General features: G+C 41.4%; 1 protein-coding gene across 1 annotated transcript in view; it reads left to right on the top strand.

The window, feature by feature from the left end:
* The window catches only part of MTHFD1 (methylenetetrahydrofolate dehydrogenase, cyclohydrolase and formyltetrahydrofolate synthetase 1), a 43,253-nt gene that overhangs the window by 11,053 nt on the left and 11,418 nt on the right, over positions 1-20,782 (top strand). Inside the window, exons 5-21 of the mRNA XM_042799258.1 lie at positions 141-277; positions 413-513; positions 849-985; positions 2,389-2,500; positions 7,118-7,245; positions 7,932-8,029; positions 8,745-8,918; positions 9,419-9,555; positions 9,844-9,890; positions 12,023-12,130; positions 12,232-12,306; positions 14,082-14,184; positions 15,313-15,389; positions 16,364-16,504; positions 19,498-19,566; positions 20,110-20,221; positions 20,403-20,542. Coding sequence (XP_042655192.1) covers positions 141-277; positions 413-513; positions 849-985; positions 2,389-2,500; positions 7,118-7,245; positions 7,932-8,029; positions 8,745-8,918; positions 9,419-9,555; positions 9,844-9,890; positions 12,023-12,130; positions 12,232-12,306; positions 14,082-14,184; positions 15,313-15,389; positions 16,364-16,504; positions 19,498-19,566; positions 20,110-20,221; positions 20,403-20,542 — 1,896 coding nt within the window. The remainder of the gene's footprint in view (positions 1-140; positions 278-412; positions 514-848; positions 986-2,388; positions 2,501-7,117; positions 7,246-7,931; positions 8,030-8,744; positions 8,919-9,418; positions 9,556-9,843; positions 9,891-12,022; positions 12,131-12,231; positions 12,307-14,081; positions 14,185-15,312; positions 15,390-16,363; positions 16,505-19,497; positions 19,567-20,109; positions 20,222-20,402; positions 20,543-20,782) is intronic.

Raw genomic sequence — 20,782 nt, forward strand, 5'->3', positions numbered from 1 at the left:
AGGAGTCATTTACATTCTTGGGTGGAAAAATTAAACATACCATGTGTGTCTGTTAATCTAGATAGAATTGTGCTTTTTCCTTTGCATCAGTTGTATTTCAGTTTATCAGCCATTAAGTTTTTGGTCTTTACTTGTTGTAGGTCCTCAAGTGCATTGCATCTTTGAATGGAGACCCTGCTGTTCATGGCTTTATAGTGCAGCTGCCACTTGACTCTGATAAACCCATCAATACAGAAAAAATAACCAATGCTGTTGCACCTGAGAAGGATGTAGATGGGTAAACTGACTTCACCCCTGGAGAGCATGACAGCTACTCCAGAAAGAAACTTCTTTTTTTTTTTTTTTTTTTTTCTTTTGAACAGTGATCATGAGGCTGGGAGTCTTACTTGGCCTTTATTCTTTCAAAATACAGCTTAAGTAGCATCAATGCTGGGAAACTCTCTAGAGGGGACCTTGGAGACTGCTTTATTCCCTGTACACCAAAAGGATGCATGGAACTTATCAGGCAGACAGGTACGGAGGTTTCCATCCATTAGTCATGAGCGCAGTAGTCTTCAGTAAGAGGAGAAATTATGCACCTTGCAAGGCTGTGCTTTGCATTGAAACTTGTGTCGAGATGCCACATTTCATCTCTGACTTTTCAGATAGGAAAAGGACTAGTTTTAAAGTGGTCTTTTCTTTCTCCCTCCCAGCTCCAATTCCCTATCATACACAATCCAGAAGAATAGTATCCTGAAGTACCAGAGCCAGACTTAAACTCACCAAAACACTCCAGACCTCTTGGAGTTAGTTTGTACTAGAATGCACAATGACCTATTTTTACTTTCTCCCAACTTTCTGCGGTGCAGGCATCCAGGTTGCAGGGAAAAGAGCAGTAGTGGTCGGTCGCAGTAAGATCGTTGGTGCTCCCATGCATGACCTGCTGCTCTGGAATCACGCAACGGTAACCACTTGTCATTCAAAGACCTCCACACTGGCTGAGGAGGTAAGGACAGGATAGGTGCATGAAGATGTAGTTACCCGCTGCAAGCCAGCGCTGCCTGCTGCTACCTGGTGTATTGCTACCCTAAATCAGTGGGTCTGGGTTGTTTTTCATCTGAAACGGTTTCCCAGTCCTATTCATTGCATGGTTATGTATGCTTCTGCTGGAATAACATCATGATTATTTTTGCCCTTAATTAGAGGGTTTTAATTAAGACAATAAAATTATTGGGTTTGTTTTCTTTGGGTAAAGGCTGAAAATTTAATCATCCCTTCCTAATCTCCATGTAGTGGCCTGCAAGACAGCGTAAGTTTGTGTTTTTTTTCCGAAAAGGCCAGGTGGTCTTTTGCTTTAATGGCAAGGAAATGCTAGACCAAATGTTTTCTCCAGGGTGTTTTTTCCAGTCTATTTTCTATGACTGGGAGTTGGTACCATTTTCCTCTTAAGCAGTGAGAGTGACAGAAATAGTGTGTTACTGTGCTGCCACCTACTTGGATTTCATAGAGCAATCAACACTGCCAGGCTCTGTATGGCAAGTATTAAAGCTGAAAAGGGGGTAGGTGTATTTGAATATAACTCACAAAGAAGATCAGAAACGCTGCAATGCTTCATGCCATTGAGTTGCTGTTCAGTAAGACTGCCATTAGGTTGATTAACAATTGAAGTGCTAATTCGTAATGAAATCTTAATTTTTAAGTTTATCTCCCTTGAAGATTAAAAGAAAAAATTCCAAGGGATAGCAGCTTCCTAAACAAACGTGAATGAAGCAGTGCAAGAACTGATGACAAGCTTTAGTCAATCTCTAGTACCAGCTTTGTGACCAGATCTGTCAGATTCACCACGTACTGTCTGAACGAGTATTAGTGCTGAATTACGATCAGCTTTTCCTGGAGTTGCACGTTACACAGTCCTGTAAAAGCCACAAGACAGTGCTGCCACTAGTGAAGTGCTGCTTAGAGTTCTGTGCAGGGGTTGTTCTTGGCTGCTGTCTGATGGGTGCTGGGTATATTTCTAGCATTGAAAAGAGCAGCTGAATATTCAGGGATATTTGAAGGGAGGAGATAAGAATATGCAGAAGGCTTAAATTATATCTAAAAGTAGTGTGTGTGATCCACTTGGGAATCATGGAGGAGTTCAAAGGAGGTTGTGAAGTGTCGACTAGCAATAGTTCAGGGTAGGAGAGTGAAAATAGGCCATAATTTCTGGCTGCAGAAATTTGTCCTTGCCGAGGAACTGCTAGCTACCTTTAACTGCTGACGATACCCTTCCATCCCTCTGATGGCAATGGGTGAGCAGACAGTTTTGCTGCATTTGAAGCTGACCTAAGTTGCTGCTGAAGCAGCTCTGCGTTTCTCCACTGCCAATGGGATAGAGTTGTTTATTTGACTTTTTTTTTTTTTAAATAGGTTGGTAAAGCTGATATCCTGGTGGTTGCAGCTGGTAAAGCTGAAATGATAAAAGGTGAATGGATCAAACCTGGTGCAATTGTCATAGACTGTGGAATTAACCACGTGCCAGGTGCGTGGGTAATGTATAAAGAGTGGGGATGTGTTTATTTGTATATAAATGCAGTTGCTAAGTAAGTACATGGATACTGTTTCCTTGGTGTTTCTAGTCAATGCGGACTTCCTTCTCTTTTAAGTCTGTCTTAGGTAATGATGCCAACCTCTGAAGATGCCAGAATAAAAAAAGGCTGATCTGAAGTACTGTCCTGAAGCAGATTAGAGGCAGTTTTGTGTCTGCCTTCAATGAGGCTGATGATTGGTAGAGCAAAGAGGAGGCCCGAGAAATATTACAACAGAATATCCATGTAATTTGCCACAACTAGATATTGGAGTCTTGCTGCTGTTGTCACTTGTGAGTGCGCAGCTTTGGTGTCATTACTTTGCATTTAGACCTGGTTAAGCTGTTCTGTTTGAAATACATAAATGGCAGGCAGTCCCTTAAAGTAGCTGTGGATTTGTTGAATCCCACATAAACTTCTTAGTCTTGAATGGCTGTTGTCTTGAAACAAAGCAGCTTCTGCAGGAGTATTGGTGACAGTGACAGTGGCTTTGGCATAGAATAAAGTGCTTTAACATAATGGATTTTAGGGTAGGGTTTCACTCAGCTACTCCTTCCTTATAAAGGAGGAACAGACAGTCTGGCAATTTCTGTTTTCATCTCATTTTAAATCCAAATTACAGATATTAAATGATATGGAAAATTAGTCACTATCCAGCTATCTCTGCTACACCCACAAGGCTTTTAAAAGGTAGTTTTCATAATTAATCAGTCATTTTGTTGCCATTATTTAATGGAATGTAAAGAAACTTCTGTTTAGCAGTCTTGTTCCTCAAAGATGACATTGAGTTGCATTTAAAAATATTAGTCCTGTGTCTAATTAAAATTAAAAAGTCACCTGCTGTTGGTGTTTGTTGCTTGATGTGTTTGTGCGAAACTACTCAAATTTAGGCAAATTGCCAAATCCCACAGGGTCACTGCTGCTTTGCTAACGTTGCAACTAAAACTAACATTGTGTTTCTGACATGGGATGGTGTGACCGTTTTTCCAGGCTTCATGTGAACTGCATCTTGAGGACACGTCCCTGTTTCTTCACAATTAGTCTGACTTGGGCAGTGCACGGAGGTCTGAGCTGCTTGTACAGCCAGCCTAGAGAGTGTTGCATGGCAATACACTTAGTGGCGGTGTGAGACTCGGTAATCGGGGCTTGACAGAGTACCATGGAAATTGTCAGATTTCAAAATGATGGGTGCCATGGACTTTTTTTTTTTTTCCTGTGGTTTTCTGAAGCTGATGAGTTTTCCTGACTCTTTCTCCCCTTCTGATCGGTTACAAAAACGTTTTCAGATTAATCTTTTTGGAAATCAGTGCCAGAATTGTAGGAATTGCAGTGCTACAGAAAGAATGGCAACTAGTTTGCCAGCTTCTCCAGCTACATTACCGTACAGATAGAATATTGCTGCTAGCTGTGATGGTTCTTTGAAGATGGTGGGGGGAGAAATAGCACAGTTGCCATACATCTTACAACAGCTGTAAGTGCACCCAGCTGGGTGCCTCATAGGAGAAGATGTGAGTTGCAGCTGGAGGACATGGCAATCTCTGGATATGCCTATACTTTGCAAGTTGGGGTGCCCTGTACAGGCAAATCCCAATATGATTTGACATATCAGGACATTAACTGCATGTGGGCTTGCCAAGATGGAGTTAAAAAAAGTTCCAGCCATGTAGCACCACGCAAATGTAGCTGTTGTGCTTTTGAATGGAAGATGCCCTGTATACTCCCAAGGCTTCCAGTTTAGAGACAAGAATAGGCAGTTCAGGCACATCTGGCTTTGTGTTCGTGTGCACTACAGCTGAACAGAATTTCATCCAGGACTCCAGGCAGAGAGAGAGGAAGAGAGGATCTCCTGAAGCCTCTATTAAGAGCAATAAGTGTGTCTTACTCCCTTTCCAAACTGGATTGTATTTGTCTTCTCTCCCCATTGTTGCAGTTGGAGGGGTAGTCCAGCAAATATTCTGAATACCTTATTCCAGGCTTGTAGAAATTGTTCTGCTACAGGAGGGGAGAGCAGTGTAGCCAGAGAATATTTTCAGAGATGGCATAATCTCCTGAGCATCTCTGTCTGAGTCCTGATGGAGGAAGCAACCCTGTTCAAAGTCTTCCTCTGCTATGGGATTTTGCAGCCCTAGCCAACAGGGAGCCTTGAACAGTGGGATATGAGAGCAGCAAAGGAGGATCAGCCTCTGTGGATCTCGGTGCTGTGCTCTTCAAATACCAGAGAAGCCAGAAAGATACAGAAAGCCTTGACTTGATGCTCTGTTTATATCTTCATGTACTGGGAATCAAGCTGGCATCACAGGCCTATAAGATCAGATTGTGTTGGATCCCTCATGAAACACCTTTCCCAGTGGTGTCCAGAAAAAGAAGCAGACTGCAAGCAGGTGATCTCATGTTTTATAGATGAGGGACATGTATGGTCTTGTGTGTTTGCAGTCATATATCCACCAGAAATGTGTTACAGTTGCATGTATGTTAACAGAAGTTTGCTTGGAAGTCATGTGGATATTCCCAGTCCTTGTCAGAAGAAAGCAGGCCTGTGGATTAGCTCCGGTCCAGAAGGTGCACTCAGGCTCTCTCTCATGCAGCTGTCTGTGGAGGTAGATGGAGATCATCATACCTGTTCATTGCACGTGTGTAGGCATATCCTTCACTTCTTTGATCTCAGAGTCCTTGGATGCACTCTCTCATGTGTTCCAGCTGGCTAGAGAGCCTAATGCACCAAAGAAGACACAGGCACTGGGAACAGTTATAGTGTCACTGATTCTCTCTGTAACTAGTTTGTTTGGTTTTTTTTTTTAAGAGTGGGATGATGAATATTGTGAAGGTGAAATTATGGGGAGAGACCAAAAGTGTTGTATGCGAGCTTTCCTTCAAAATAATATTTTAAAGGTAATCGAATAGCTCCTAATATGTGCTCAGCAGTGCTTGACGTGAGGTGCAGATGCAGAGGCAGGGACTGGGGATTTATTTGGCTTGTGCTCATCACTGTGCAGCAGATTAGGCTGTTTGTGTTTGGAGTTCATTGCTTGTTTTCTTCATTCTTGGGCCAGGAGTCTTCCTGACCAGGGTGGCTGGTAAGCCTGCTTGGCATCCTTGGAAGAAAATACGATTGTTACTTGCCTTTTGCAACTTTAATTAAATTGGTCTGTATGCTGGAAGGCCAGATTGGTCTGCAGTTCAGGCAGCAAAGCAGACAGTGGCTGTAGAAACACTGTTTAACATCTGTGATGTTGTTCAAGCTTTGAACTTTAGGGAGGAGGAGTGTTGCTTAAAACACAAACACAGCAAAACATCCAAGCTGCTAATTGTCAATAACAATGCAGCTAAAAATTACTGTTGGCAGTCGCTGCTTTTGTTCCCTCTTTGGTTTTAACATAATCAGCTGTTTAGGAGCTTGGTTTCTCTTCCAGTCCTCCCCCTCACCAAATATATGTTAAAGTTACTGATTATGTTCTGTTCAAACACACACTTACTGTATGCAATATAATATTCCAATGTAACAACATTAAAATCTATCTTCAGATTTTTCACACTGCTTAAAGGTTCCCTAGAGTCCTCATATCTGAAATGAGGATCTGCCACTTCAGGAAAAACTTAAATTTTCTTTTTTTGATACGCTCTGTCTATAATCACCGAGTTCCTTAGATGGCTGTGCTAGTTTACTAATGCATTTAGTCCTTTTCTCTCTTTTATGAGTGCTCTTAAAGATCACCACTGAAAAAAAAAGTACTTTACCTGCTTCTGAACTGTCAAGTCATGTAGTGCAGCAGGACATAGCAAATTTTTTTTGTCAGAGGGAAAGGAGTTTATTCTATTGGAGCTCTCTGAAACCACCTGTGAGGTTTGTTTTGACAAGACTGATCTCTGTGAGCTGCAATTTTTACCAGTCCGTCATTAGAATGGCAATGAGTAACTGAAAAGCTCAGTACTTTCTGTCTTCAGTTTCTATAAAGGCAGGTGATTTTATTCAATAGTAGGGCCTAGATATCCTCCAAAATGGAACAGAAAAAATATAAATCTGGGTTTTTGGAACAAGCCGGCCATGTTTCTTCTGTCACTTCTTCTAAACCATTGGTTTATATCTCCTTCAAATTGGAAGCCATACTAATTCTTAAGAGCAATACAGCAGGAGCTGCAAGAAGATGGTTCAGGTGACATCTCTGTTGTATGTCCCATTTGTGTTTTATTATTGCACAGATGTAAGGCTTGGTCTGTGCTTAGGTCCCCCTGCATTTGTTTTGGAGTCATCTTCAGACTGCCCTGTGGGCCACGTGCCACCGAGAAAATACTTGCATCCTCAAGGAAAGGGAGATCTGTCTGTCTGAGGATAAATGGTGCTTAGTGGGAAGATATGTTGCATGAGCTGTTGACAGTCTGACTGAAGTATGATGATAACAGCTTCATCTTGTGATGTCATCTTAACTTTTTATCTTTCTTTACAGCTTCCTGGGTACTCAGATTCTGTTTTGTTTATTCCAACAGAGGAAAAGACTGCAGCTTCAGTCAGTGCTGCTTCCCCTGTTGTTTTGGTGAAATGCGGTGTGTAACTTACTTTTTCCTTAAATCCCCAGACAGCACAAAGGCCAGTGGAAAAAGAGTTGTAGGAGATGTGGCATACAGTACAGCAAAGGAAAGAGCTTCATACATCACCCCAGTTCCTGGTGGCGTTGGGCCTATGACTGTGGCCATGTTAATGCAGGTACGTGGGCAGACTGAGATTGCTGGTCATCTGCTCTGTATTTGCCTTTGGGGTATGTTGCTGCTGACCATCAGCACACTACCAAAGCAGCTGGTGCTTCCTTCTTGCTCTTACAGAGGTCTAGTTAAGATTTCCAACACTTGTCCCAACACTTTGGATTCAGTTAACTGAGGCAGAAGATGAACTTTAAGGAAATGTTAGGACAGAGGGTTTTTTGGTTGTTTTTTTTTTTTGGTGGGGCTTTTTTTTGGTTGGTTGATTTTCTTGAGTGTGGTCTCTCAAAACAGTGAGAAACAAGCTTGTCTTACAATGCTCTGGCTGTAATTCTAAAACTACCCATAGGGTAATTGGATAAAAAGGAGGAGAGTCACGGTATAAGCCAGCTCCCTCTGTTTCCTGATTTGCTTAAGAAACGCTGCTGGCACAGAACACCCGAAAAAATCCAGCACACTGGAAAACAGATAGGTAGGTAGGTAGATAGATAGATACGGTGGGGTTTTTTTTCTTTTTAAGAAAATAACAAGCAGAATCTCATTTTGGATTGTTAGCAAATTCTATCATCAAAGCCCTTTGTGTTAATCCCAAAGTGAGACAAATGGGAGGGGAAAACCTTTCTGAGTCTCTTTGTTAACCAGCATGGTTCATACAGTGGTGGTTGCTATAAAGTTCTCTCATGCTCATTTTAGAGCACGGTGGAGAGTGCGCAGCGTTTTCTGGAGAAGTTCCAGCCTGGAAAATGGAACATCCAATATAACCGGCTTACCTTAAAGATGCCTGTTCCAAGGTAATGCTTTCAAATGAAGCCACTGGCAGTATTCCTGCAGTATAGTATTCATGTCTGTTCCAAAGCTTTGTGTAATACGGGGCATACATAGATGTAGACTGTAGCTGGAACTGAAGTTTGGAGAGGAGTAGAGAGAAAGTGCTGTGAGACTGTCCTAAGGGAGCAAAGCTAACCTGCAGTGGTGCTGTGACAAGTCTCGAAGTGTAGGCTCAGGTCCTCCTGATAATACGGAGGCATAAACATGGATTTCCACACTCTTTAGGCCAGCTAGATAGTTGCTGATTCAGCAAATAACGAGACACTTATATTTTGGAAAATTTTCAGTCTAACTGAAATGGCAAAAAAATCTTGAGGTAGGAGTTGTCCATGTCACATCCCCAAGGAGCATTTGAAAATGTACAAAATACCATAAAGGAGCATAACACATTGTCCACAAAAAGGCATTCTTGGGGTGGGAGGAGTGGGGGGATGGTCGGTGAGGGTTTTTTGTTGTTTGGTTTGTGTTTGTTTTTTTAATTAAAAAAAAAAAAAAAAAGGCAATTCTGAGGATGTGTCTATTCTAATGTAGCCAATATAGGCGGGATTGATTCATTTAGGAGGGGTTAAAGCTTCCATTGAAAATATAGATGAGGTGTTTGTAGTTTATGCCATCCAGAAGCAGGGAATTTGTGAGAAGTCTTGGACTTATAAATTGACCTTGCTCTCTTTCTTTCAGTGATATTGAAATATCACAGTCTTACATGCCCAAGCCCATTGATCAAGTTGCAAAAGAAGTTGGCCTTCTCCCTGATGAGGTGGAGCTCTATGGCCAAACTAAAGCCAAGGTTCATCTGTCAGCTCTGAAACGGCTGAAGAACCAGCCAGATGGCAAATACATTGTTGTTACTGGGTAGGTACTTCCTTAACTGAGGCATCACTTACATGGCATCAAAGTGAAAAGAAATTTTATTAGCATGGCTTGTCATTATATTGTCTTTTGGTCTCTGGGTTTTAGTAAATCACACTGTGAAAATCTAGTCGTTTGGGAAATAGATTTACCTCTGGCAAATAGTGGAAATGTAGTTTCACATTTTTCTCCAGAAGATTAATTGTTTTGGTCTGCAAGGTCAGGGTTATAAAGGGCAGACTGGATTGTAGTCAAAGTTTTCCTAGTCTAGTAGCCTGCCTTCAAAAATAACTAGCAAGTTGTTTCAGAGGAAAATCTTCAGCAGTTATGTGATAATTTGCCAATCTCATTCCAGTTTTGAATTGATGATTAGCTGAATTAGCCAATGGAGAATTTGAATTGGCATTAATTGGCAATCACTGAGTGACTTTGACCACTGCAAGTGTTTTGAGTCTCACCCACTACAAGGTTTTAATTGTGTCTATTCTGCTTTTTCACTGTAGGATAACTCCTACTCCCCTGGGAGAGGGGAAGAGTACCACTACTGTTGGTCTTGTTCAAGCCTTAGGTGCACACCTTCACCAGAATGTCTTTGCCTGTGTTCGGCAGCCTTCTCAGGGGCCAACCTTTGGTATAAAAGGTATGAGCTGTTCTGTTGCTTGCAGTTGGACTAAATGGGGAAAGATGGCATTCAGAGACTATTCTGCTGCACTGTAGTTTTACATAATTCCCAGTTACAATTACGTTTCTTTTAAGAAAGAAAAATCATGGGTAAGTTCTTCAGTGTTGTCTTCAGGTGCTGTGCTGGAGTTTAAACTAAGCTGCTTGACAGTAGCTGCCTTCTTAAAGCCATTAAGCAAACACGTGTAATACCACTCTGGGCTAGAAACACCTTTATGTGCATGATTTGACTATTGTCTCTCTGTAGGTGGAGCTGCAGGTGGTGGCTATTGTCAAGTTATCCCCATGGAAGAGGTAATTCTTTATACAAAGCCTCATTGCATATATAGCTCACAGACCTTGAAGAGATATTGCAATCAGATAACTTACAAAATCTTTTTTGTTTATGGCTTAGTGTAGCACTCCCAAGAACTGGATTCTTAATTTCAGCAAAGCTCTTTGGTTTGTTTTTGGTTTTTTGTTTGTTTGTTTTTTTTTTAAAAAAAAAAAAAAATCCTTGCTTGTTTCGGAAGGGTGCCTGTATGGACAGGGAAATTTGTGGAACTGGGAATTCCCAGTTCCTCTGTTCCCACCCTTTCTCTGCTTGAATTGCTGTATACCCTTGAGCAAGGTACATCCTGTGCCTCTTTTTCCCAGCACTGAAATGAAGATGATAGTGACTTAATGCATTTTGGAAGCATATTAAGTAGTTCTGTCAGCAGCAGTGGTCACTAACTCTTTCTGTGAGCTATTTTGGTGTATTTGTGTTTTAGATTACTAACATGAAATGGGAAAAGGGAAGTTGAGAATCGGTAGTGCCAAGACCTCAGCCTGTGGGGGACTGGCACTGCAGCATATTTCTGACGTGACTTGGCAACAAGTAAAATCCTGTGTCTGGGGGCAGGGAATTGAAAGGCACGTGTAGCACGTGCTCTCGTGCTTCTCTCAGAGTAATTGCCTGTAGAATTCTACCTTTGTCTTGTGCACTATAGACTGACACAGGACAATTTTAGGAAGAAAAGCAGAAATGATCAAAAGGGCTGTTTGTTCTCGTTGATGCAGCAAGTCCATAAAAGGTAAAAATGTTAAGGAAGCAGAATATTGATTTAGTCAGGTGCCAAGAACACATGTGAATGATAGATGTGACAGGAAGAATAATCTCTTCCTCTTTGGGAATGTTAATAAGACAAGCCAAAATACTTCACTGTGTAGCAGTGGGAAACAGCCCCACTCTTGGAACCAAACTGGCTGAAAGGACTTTCTCTAAGTATGACCCACGTGGTATAAATACACATAGTTTTGTGGGGGTGTTTTAATTGATGCATGTCTCATAAAATTGAAGTATCTGGAGTCACAATAATGGAGTTACAGTAATGACCTTGATACATCATTTGATATTTCTGCATGCAGCTTTCATCCTAGGAAAAAATTAGCAAGTGAAAAACTTTTGAGTTCATACCGCAGAACCAAGGTAGTAAAAATTGCTTCTTGTTGCATGTATGTAGAATGAGACAACAATTAGTGTTTACTAATTAGGATTTATAATCAGTGTATGACTAGCTGAATTCTACTTTTAGCTATCAGGTTTTTAAGACCACAGTACCAAGGCTTCAACAAAATGGTATTGTAAGGTCTTCTGGCATACCACCTTTTTTAATGTCCCCTTTTCATCATCTTCCTTTGCTACTCTGCTACAGGGAAAAATTACTGTTTTAACCACACCTTTTACTCCCCTGCCATAATGCCAGTTTGTCACTTAAGCTATATATCCCAAGCCATTTGTCAGTATAGCTACATGCAGCCAGATAACTCATGTAGACAAACCCACTCAAACTATCTTTTAATGAGATAGAACCAAGAAAACTACTAGCAGTGTCACTGTGTAGTACGTGGTCTACAAGTTCTGCCTACGATACTGTGAGTTTGAGTGGTTAGCTTATGCAGAGCTCTGTGCAACCACAGCTCTACTGCTAGCACACTACACGAGGTTGCTAGTTTCAATTTAGCTCAGATATCTTTGTGGGAGCAGCAGCAGCTTCAGCTAATGTATGTGTGAAACCTGTTGTGCAAATAATGAGAGTGGGTCAGAAGGAAGGTGAAGGAGGAGCAATGCAGATGTGCCATAGCACGGGCTTCTCAGGTGTCAGGGAGCCTGTGAGAACTGTTCCCATGGGAAAAAAAAAAAAAAAAAAAAGAAACACGAACCACCTTTGCATTTGGAAGCTTCGTTCTGGAAGTTTGTAAAATGACATAAATGTGGGGGAGGCATTTTTCTGTTTTAGAGAAATTCTTTCCTCTCTTCCACATACTGCACTGAGCAATCTCTCCCCCTCCACCCTCACCCACTTTAACATTGTTATTAATACTTCTCTTTCCATCTGTCTACAATGAATTGAAATAAATGAAAATTGCAGCAGGATGAAGTAACTGATATGTATCTTCTCTAGTTTAACCTTCACCTTACTGGTGACATCCATGCTATCACCGCAGCCAACAACCTGGTTGCTGCTGCTGTCGACGCACGTATATTCCATGAGCTAACTCAGACTGACCAGGTATGATCCTTTCTTATGATGTATTTGAGCACAGCCCACTTTGACCAAGATGTTTTGGGTGTGCCAGCAGTGCTAATTAACTACCTCTTTCATTCTGTTAGGCTCTCTACAACCGTTTGGTGCCTTCTGTCAGTGGTGTTAGGAAATTCTCAGACATTCAGATCAGAAGACTACATGTAAGTTCACTGGTTTCACACTGGTTTCTGGTTCTGTTCCATTTACTCATCCTTTACGTAAGTGGAGCTTGGCAACAGAAACCCTCATGTTGTCCTGTAGGTCATTCTGTTGGAATATATGTTTTACATAAAGTGTGCAGAAGTGTGGTAGCCCTTCTTACAGCACAGAAAACAGTGAGACACATCCCCAAGGGGAAGAATCATTGTTGTAACTATCATATCTGTATGAGTAACACAGTGGGAAGAGGCAAAAAGATTAGTGCCCTTTATTAATAGTGTCAATTCAGTGTCCTTAGTGCAGTTTAAGAAAGGGCCAGAATCAGTCTCTGCACCTTACACATAGTTACAGCTAAAGATTAATAGTTCCCACATGACAGCTATATAGATAATCCAGCACAAAAAAAAGACAATTTATAAAATTCAGCAGAAAGAGAACATAGAGAATTTTTTGTCTTATCCAGATTGAGAAAACAGGGAAAAATGGAAAAAAAGCCTGTCTCCTGCATTGCCCCCTCCCCCTCTCCCAAAAAAATAATTCCCAGTTAGATGAGTAGCTCAGTCATTGAGTGGCAGTCTCTGAGCAGACGACAGCTCCTCTGATCCTCAGAAATTAATTAATGTGAATTTTTATGTGTGTCTGACTTCTGGAAAAATTAGGATTAACAGAGGAATAGTTTTGCACTGGGTTTGGATCTTCTGGCTAGGAGGATAGCCTGGGGCCTGCTAAGCTCATTAAAAGTACAGACCTGTTTGTACAGTATTCAGGCTGAATAAGTTGCCCATTTGGAAGTCAGGAGCAATAATCAGATTACATAGGAAGCTAAAACTCTGATTTATTAATTGGCTATAATGTCTCAACCATTAGAGAATGTGTGGTTTGCTTCCACTGCTGAGCAAAGAAGCTATGTAATTGCATGGTGTCCCCGGCAGACTGCTGAGGGAGCTTTGCCCTAACTACTCTTCTGGTTATTAAATGTCAAGATGTGGATAGCATGCTAATACTCCAGAAAGATGGTATCTTTTTTTGTTGTTGTTTATTTCTTTTTCTAAATGATGTGCTTCAAGAGGAAGAGAACAGGCTTTCTTCTTCCCTGCTGTTCTTCAGGAGAAAAATACGACTTAGCTGTGTAGTTAATTAAAAAAAAGCTTGCTCGTTCATAAATCAACTCAATCGTTTTCCTCATTCCTAGACTTGCGCTTGTATCAGGCTTCTTGAGATAATTCTTCTCTCAATTAAGCAACTTGGCAAACTGCCCATCCTCTCAGTATGTTCAAGATCAGCTTTCTGGGATGCTGACAGCCTTGTGACTGAATTGTTTAATTCCTCCTTTGTGCTGCTTAACCAGCATGCTGAAAGCAGTTTCTTAAATACGTATGGCTGTGTGCAGTGACCCTGGGCAAACTAATGAGAAAGGGATGTAAGCATGTGAGACTAATGATTAGAACAAGGCATGCAAGCAACTGCAGAGCTCGCTCTCTTACTCTTCCTGTAGATGCCTTGCACAAAGCTCGGTGACAGCCTGCCCTAATGAGCTCTATTGTCTGCCTTGCCCTTTACGAGCTGGCCAGCAGCAAGCTCTGCTTCCAGATACTCACTGATAGGGATCAGCTTATGTTGTTGTGGGGTCTAGGAGAAGGGGCACCAAAAAGGCAGCCCCTCCTTATTTTTGAATATGCAGATGCTGTTGCCGAGGGCTCAGTGCTCTAGTGAAAGGTTCATTTCTGTGAATCTTTTCATTAAACCTTTTTTTTTTATCTCTGCTTTCTTCCCATAGAAATTGGGCATTAACAAAACTGATCCTACGGCTCTGACAAAGGAAGAAATAAACGTATTTGTGAGATTGGACATTGACCCAGGCACCATAACATGGCAAAGAGGTACATGAGCCATTAAATGAAAGAATTATTAAGAAACAAAACCAGTGTCAAAAGAGAGATTTGCAAGTGCAGCAGGAACTGTGTTTCCTGAGAAAAGGGGAAGGAGGGCAGAACTGGCCTCTCCTGAGTGTTTGGTGGGATAGATGCCTGCAGCTGGGATCCCATTTCTAAAGGGTCTGATGCAGGGGCCTGAATATGCTTTGAATTCACAAAGGTTAAGACTTCACTAATTGCTACAAGTTTGTGTTTCTGGATTCGTCAGTCATCGGGAGAGTTGAGTTTGGCAACTGTAGCCAACAGCCCTTTTACCTGACTGAGAAAGCACTGTGAGCAGGGAGAGGGTTCTGCTCTGGAATTAAGCTTAATTTTTAATCTACCCACTTGCTCTGTTGGGGACTGACAGCAAATGAAGGCCAGATTTTTTTAAAGGTTTTTAAAGATACCTGGAGGTAAGATCAATCTTTGGTCTGGCAGATTTAATATTTCACTAGCAAAAGAAATTTCAAATACAGATAATTTTTTCTGATCTATACCCCAAGAGTATTGCTTTTTCTTCTCTATTAAAATACATGAAACGTATTCTCTAAAATTTGCTTCATAACCTGTAATGGGGCTAAAGTGGTCTGCCTCATGGGAAATATTTTATGAAATACTTTGAATTTTTCAAGCAGATAGTAAGAAACAGCAAATTTCAGCCAGTATTTGATAGTTTGTGTTTCCAAGGTAATTTGAGTTAATGGAGCTGTGTGAAATGATTTTCACTAAAAGGTATAATCTGACCATTTTTTCACTTAACTTATAATTTTATTTCTTTTTGCTTGTAATAATTTCCTGATTTCATATTGACTAGTGATGATGAAAAAGCAACTGGAATAATACTAGCAGCTCTGCTTTTCAGAGAGGCTTTGGACTTGTGGTTAATATACACAAAAGGAGGTAAACTCCCTCTAGATGCAGTGCAGGGTCTGCACGGGACAGTCGCGTTGAGCAGCACTTGCCATTCCTTAGGGGAGGATGGTATCTCAAACTGCCATCCTCTTTTCATAGGTGATCTAGCTGAGTGTAATAGGGCACAGATGTGACTTATGACTTGCAACATGACTTCTCATCTCTCTGCATTCCTCACAGTACTGGATACAAATGACAGGTTTCTTAGGAAAATCACTATTGGACAGTCTCCAACAGAAAAAGGCTTCTCACGAACGGTAATAGTTCCCTTTTCTTGCATGTCTTAAAAAGTACTTTGAAACACATTATCCTAAAGCAAGCTTCTGTAACTCCAGATATTTCCATCTTTTACCAGTGCCTTGTTAAAAGAAAGCAGAAAGTAGTTTCAACCAAGAGGTTAAATTTGCTACCAGTGCAGTGTTTAGTTTTATTGTCTGTTCCCTCCTTCCCTGTTGTCTCCTGAATGTTGGCTTTCCAAACTGGGGTGACTGTGGGATAACAACAGTGATACACAAGTGCCCTCTGTAAATATGATGTGTGGCAATGGCTACTCTTCACCACAGCAGATGCGTTGGGTGGGATGTATCTGGCCAAGCGTAGACACAGTATCTGAGCTTGTTGTCTAGATTCATTATATAATCAATAGAGTATAATAGTTAATCTGGGCTGTGACTCCTCTCATCCGTTAAGTAACTGTCAAACTAATAGTTCAAATGAATTGTGCTCAGAAAAGCTTCTCTATTGACTTTAAATGTCCCTAGGGTGCTTAGCTTCAATGGAGGTGTCTGTGTTATGTCAGATGAATTCTACCCTTAATTTCCTATAGAATCTCTTTTTTTTTTTTTTTTTTTTGTCATTTACTGTACTGTTTAGCGATAGTCAGATGAGTTAGCAAGCTCAGTCTTCAAAAATATAATTTGTTAGTGTTAAGTGTTCTTACATGAATCACTAATGTATGTGTCAGGAGGGAGTCATGTAATAGCAATGGAATAAGTATTTTTTACTTAATTTTGCAGAAAAAAATCCAGTTTAAAATGACCATATTTAAATGAAGTATGTTCTCAGAGTAATGCTTTGGATTTCTTCTGTGCTTGTATATCTGGGGGGTTTTTTGGTTTGGGTTTTTCTTGTTATGATGGGGGTGATAGGCCTTGTTTCAAGAATTTAACAGAGGTAAGGATTGCTGCCAGTGAATCTTGACGAGTTCACGTACTTTGTTCATCTCTTGCAGGCTCAGTTTGACATCACAGTGAGCAGTGAAATCATGGCAGTTCTAGCACTCTCTGATGGGTTGGATGATATGAAAAAGCGACTGGGCAGAATGGTAGTAGCCTCCAGCAAGAGAGGAGAACCAGTTACAGCAGATGACCTTGTAAGAGAGTTATTCAGTTCTTAAATGCTTTTTTGTATTACTTCTGAAAGTTCTTGGATTGAAAAGCATAGAGTCAGTTCTGTACAGAAAAGACCCCAGCATATAGAAGATGAAAGATGAAATCTTAGCCCTTGGAATTGATAAAGGTGTTTTGGTTCAGTGTGGCTAGCACCTTACCCAGAGAGTGGGTGTGCATGACCTGGGTAGGGACAAAGGATCCTGTGTGACGTTGAAGCTGGCATCATAGGAATTAATGGGGAAATACATGGTGGCTTCTAGATAAAAAGCATATTTATGAATTGGAAGAACTCAAAATGTATCCTGCTGGCCATCCTGTTTCTCAGGCTTCCTGGAGTGAGGAAAACATGGAGCAGGAACAAAGCTTTGTGCAAATTTAATTACAGATGATGAAATATCTTATTCTGGGAAACTGTGAATGCTATAAAAGCTAAACCCTCAGCGAAAAATGCAAGGCCTCCATAAGGCAGCCTTTGAGGGAGACAAATCCTTTATTTCCACGGCATGAAATGGTGAATGTAGTAGCACTGGTGATGTCTATTACCAGTATGTAAAGCAGTCCTAAGCAGCAGTTGCAAGCTGCAGCAGCTGTCCATACCATAATTATTAGTACAGTTCTTGGCATGTTTGTGGAGCATGTCAACTACCACTCTCCCAGATGGTTCTTCAGCGTGGCTTCAGGGAAATAGCCTGTGCCCCAACCACTTCTTCCAACACATGTTTTGAAGACGGCAACCCTGTCTGGAGAAGGGAAGGGGAATTGAGCCCAGTATGTGAACTGTGCCCTGCCACTTGGCCTCAAGACAGAGAACAGGCTCAGATGGTTTCACTAGTCAATAGAGACATGATATTGGTGCTTACTGCCATCCTGTATAGTAGATATTTCACAGCCTGCTTTGCAAAAGACAAGAGTATTACAAATTTGCATGATGTGGTGGTAATGAGGCTTGTCCTGTGTTTTCTGAATGAACATTTCCAGTGGGATTGCAGAATCCACAGTGTGGATATCCTGACTTGTGTTTCCAGCAAGGTGGGATACGGCACTAAGGCTTACCCAGTTCTTGCTATCTTGCTGTGGGTTTTTTGTTTTCTTCTGTGTTTGGGTGGGGGGGGTTTGTTTGTTTATTTACTTCCTTCTAGGATAAGCCTAAGAAACAGTAGATTAGCAATGTGGCCTGACTCTGGCCTTGCAGGAAAAGGGCTAGGTTGGGAGCCATTTATCTGTAAATGCCCTTATGACAACATATAGCCAAGTTCTGTAAGCAGCTGTGAGATTTTTAGTTCCTACTGCTAGCATGCTGCCAGTTTAACCTTAAGTACCTAAGTTAAACCCTGTTCTGGAAAACAGGAGTCTTTTCTGCTGCCCGTCAGTAGCGGAGGTGGATGGTACTTGGGTAAGGGGATACTTAGAGTTTTATATAGAGTCCGGGTGATAAAACTCTTTCATCTCAATATTTTTTTTACCTTTTTTTTTTTTTGTAATCTAATTCTGTTTCCTTTTGTCCATTGCAACTGCGGAATGGAGTATGGTATCAGACCTGTCCAACAGGTTCTCTTGCATGTTACATGTTTGCACTGATGGCAGCCATTGGCTTGCATTGCTGGGACTGTGCTACACGCTCCTCGTGCAGGCAGAACTGTGGTGATTGCAGAGACCAGACTGGCACAGTAAGATGTCTGGGTCCTTCTGCTGTGATATGACCAATGTCTTGAGTGTGCTACCAGGAAGTGCAAAGAAGCTGGGAGTAATGTGGAATCAAAAAACGACTACAGGTTTTTAGAGATGGGATATATTGAGTGCTGCTGAGCAACACAGGCCTGAAATGTCACCATGGAAATCTTGCTCTGTAGTTTTCATTATTCTGGAGATGACTGAAGTTTAAAGCTTATCCATTAAATGTTAAATAAGCTTTCATGTAGCAAGAGTAAAACTAATGAAACAAAGCAGTGAATGTCTTTTTTTTTAAAAAGAACCTTTCATATAATTGAGTGCTGCAATCCAATTGAAATTGGAAGAAAAAGAAATAATGGTTCAAGGTTTTCATAACTGCTGTGAACATTTGGCTCAGTACCCATGATAACAATTCTGGTTACTTTTGCAAGTGCTGGGTAACAGCTGGTTTGGTTTCCACTGGACTGTGTCAGTCACAAGGATGACCAAACCGTCATTTTCTCTTCCCAAAGCAGATATGGATGAAATCATAAGCTTTCACTTTGCAGGAAGCAGAAATGCAGCAGTGTATATTGCTGCACCTCAGAGTAAATGTGGGCTCCAGTGTTTGCCTTTCATGATGTAAGCCTAGTCTTTCTCATGAGCACAGAGGTTCACTTTAAAAGTTATTTCTGCACAAGAGACTTGAGCAGGATGTAGCACCTTGTTATGATATTTTAAGTCCAGTATGTAGAGCCTAGTTGCTGAAACCAGGAAGGAAAAAAGTCCAAGACAAATCTACCTGCGAAACCTGAGAACATTGCTCTGTGCCACTGACTGAGCTGCAGTAAACCACATGTACCTAGGAGTAACAGTCTTGCTGCTGTTGTTAACTAACCTATCTATAGCATTGAAACAGCAATTGTTCTTTATGCCTTCATGACAAAGTGATGGCCAAGCAAGGTCACAACCAAGAGGCTGTCCCCAGCAGAAATCACAGATCCTCTTACAAGAATGTAAAGATCATTATTCTGCCTTGCCCTGACTAGAGTTAGTTATAGAGCTAGTTTCAAGGCCAGCTTGGACGGGGCTTTGAGCAACCTGGTCTAGTGGAAGGTGTCCCTGCCTCTGGCAGGGGGTTGGAACTAGATGATCTTTAAGGTCCCTTCCAACCCAAACCATTCTGTGATTCTGTGATATCTAGAACAATTGATGGTTCTGGTCCTGAAATCTCACCAGGACAAAAGCAGAACTTTAACACTGCATAGGAACTGTCTCAAGGTCTCGGTACACCTGGAAACTGATTGCCCTTTTTTTGTTTCAGGGCGTGACTGGTGCTCTGGCTGTCTTGATGAAAGATGCTGTTAAACCAAACCTCATGCAGACCCTAGAGGTGAGCACAGATGATTTGCTATATGTGCACTCTCAGAGCCAGGAAGCAACCGCTTTAGTTCATTCATCACAATCAGCATGGGCTTACTCGGCTTAGAGTTGGAGGTTTACTGTGGTTTCCTACCTAAGGTTCAGGGCTAGGGGAGGAGGCTCCCTTTTTTCTAGGTCTGCCATTGGCATGTGGGATGACCCCGAGGAAATACACGAAACTTTGTTTTGTCTCTGTTCTGTTGCTTTTAATGCCAGGAAGTGTTTTGGGAATCTAAATGGTGTGGATGTAGAAGAATGGTGAAGAGTTGCTGGGGTTTAGCCATCCTTTTCCTAAAAGGATTATTATCTTCACTTGTGCAGATTATTAGTCCTGTTTGCCTTGTAGTCCTTATTACTGATAACAAATACTTGATCGGAAGGCTGTAAGATTTGTTTTCTAAAAGCATTTTTCTTTACCTTCAGGTACCATAGTACTTAGATCCTGAAATGCTGAAGATCTGCTAAACTGTACCCTCTGATTTTCTCTTTCTCTCCCACACCCTGCCTTTTCTAGGGAACACCAGTGTTTGTTCATGCTGGACCTTTTGCCAACATTGCACATGGGAATTCTTCAGTGTTGGCAGACAAAATAGCACTGAAGCTTGTGGGTAAAGAGGGTTTTGTTGGTAAGTATGTTGGGGTGTGGTTTTTTGTTTGTTTGTTTTGTAGGGAGGGATCTGCCTTTTTTTATCATGACTGTCTTTGGGTTTTTTGTTTTGGAAGAAGCTCCAGGTTTATATAATCAGAGCATGATTTCTTCATCCAGCAATGTCTCACAAGCTTCCTTTCTTTTAATTCCTACTCTAGTTACAGAAGCAGGATTTGGTGCAGACATAGGCATGGAGAAATTCTTTAATATTAAATGCCGCTATTCTGGTCTCCGGCCTCATGTGGTGGTGTTGGTTGCTACTGTCCGAGCTCTGAAAATGCACGGAGGAGGGCCTGCAGTAAGTACTAGGCAAGGTTTTCTTTAGGCTTGAGGGGCTGTTAGCTTTGTTCTGATCCAGCCACTTAAAGCCTTGTATGGTTTAATCTGCTTGTAATTATCTTGAGATTTGCAGTTGTAAAAGGAATCTGTACGTCCCTGTTGCTTGTAAGGTGCTTCATTGTAGTATGTTTACAGGGGCATACCTGCTTGTTTTATTGTCCTAATGAAGTGCTTGTATGCTGGGGCACTTGTGATATTA

This window comes from Tyto alba, unplaced genomic scaffold, assembly GCF_018691265.1.
Source record: "Tyto alba isolate M040663 unplaced genomic scaffold, T.alba_DEE_v4.0 Super-Scaffold_29, whole genome shotgun sequence".
Classification (NCBI taxonomy): Eukaryota; Metazoa; Chordata; class Aves; order Strigiformes; family Tytonidae; genus Tyto; species Tyto alba.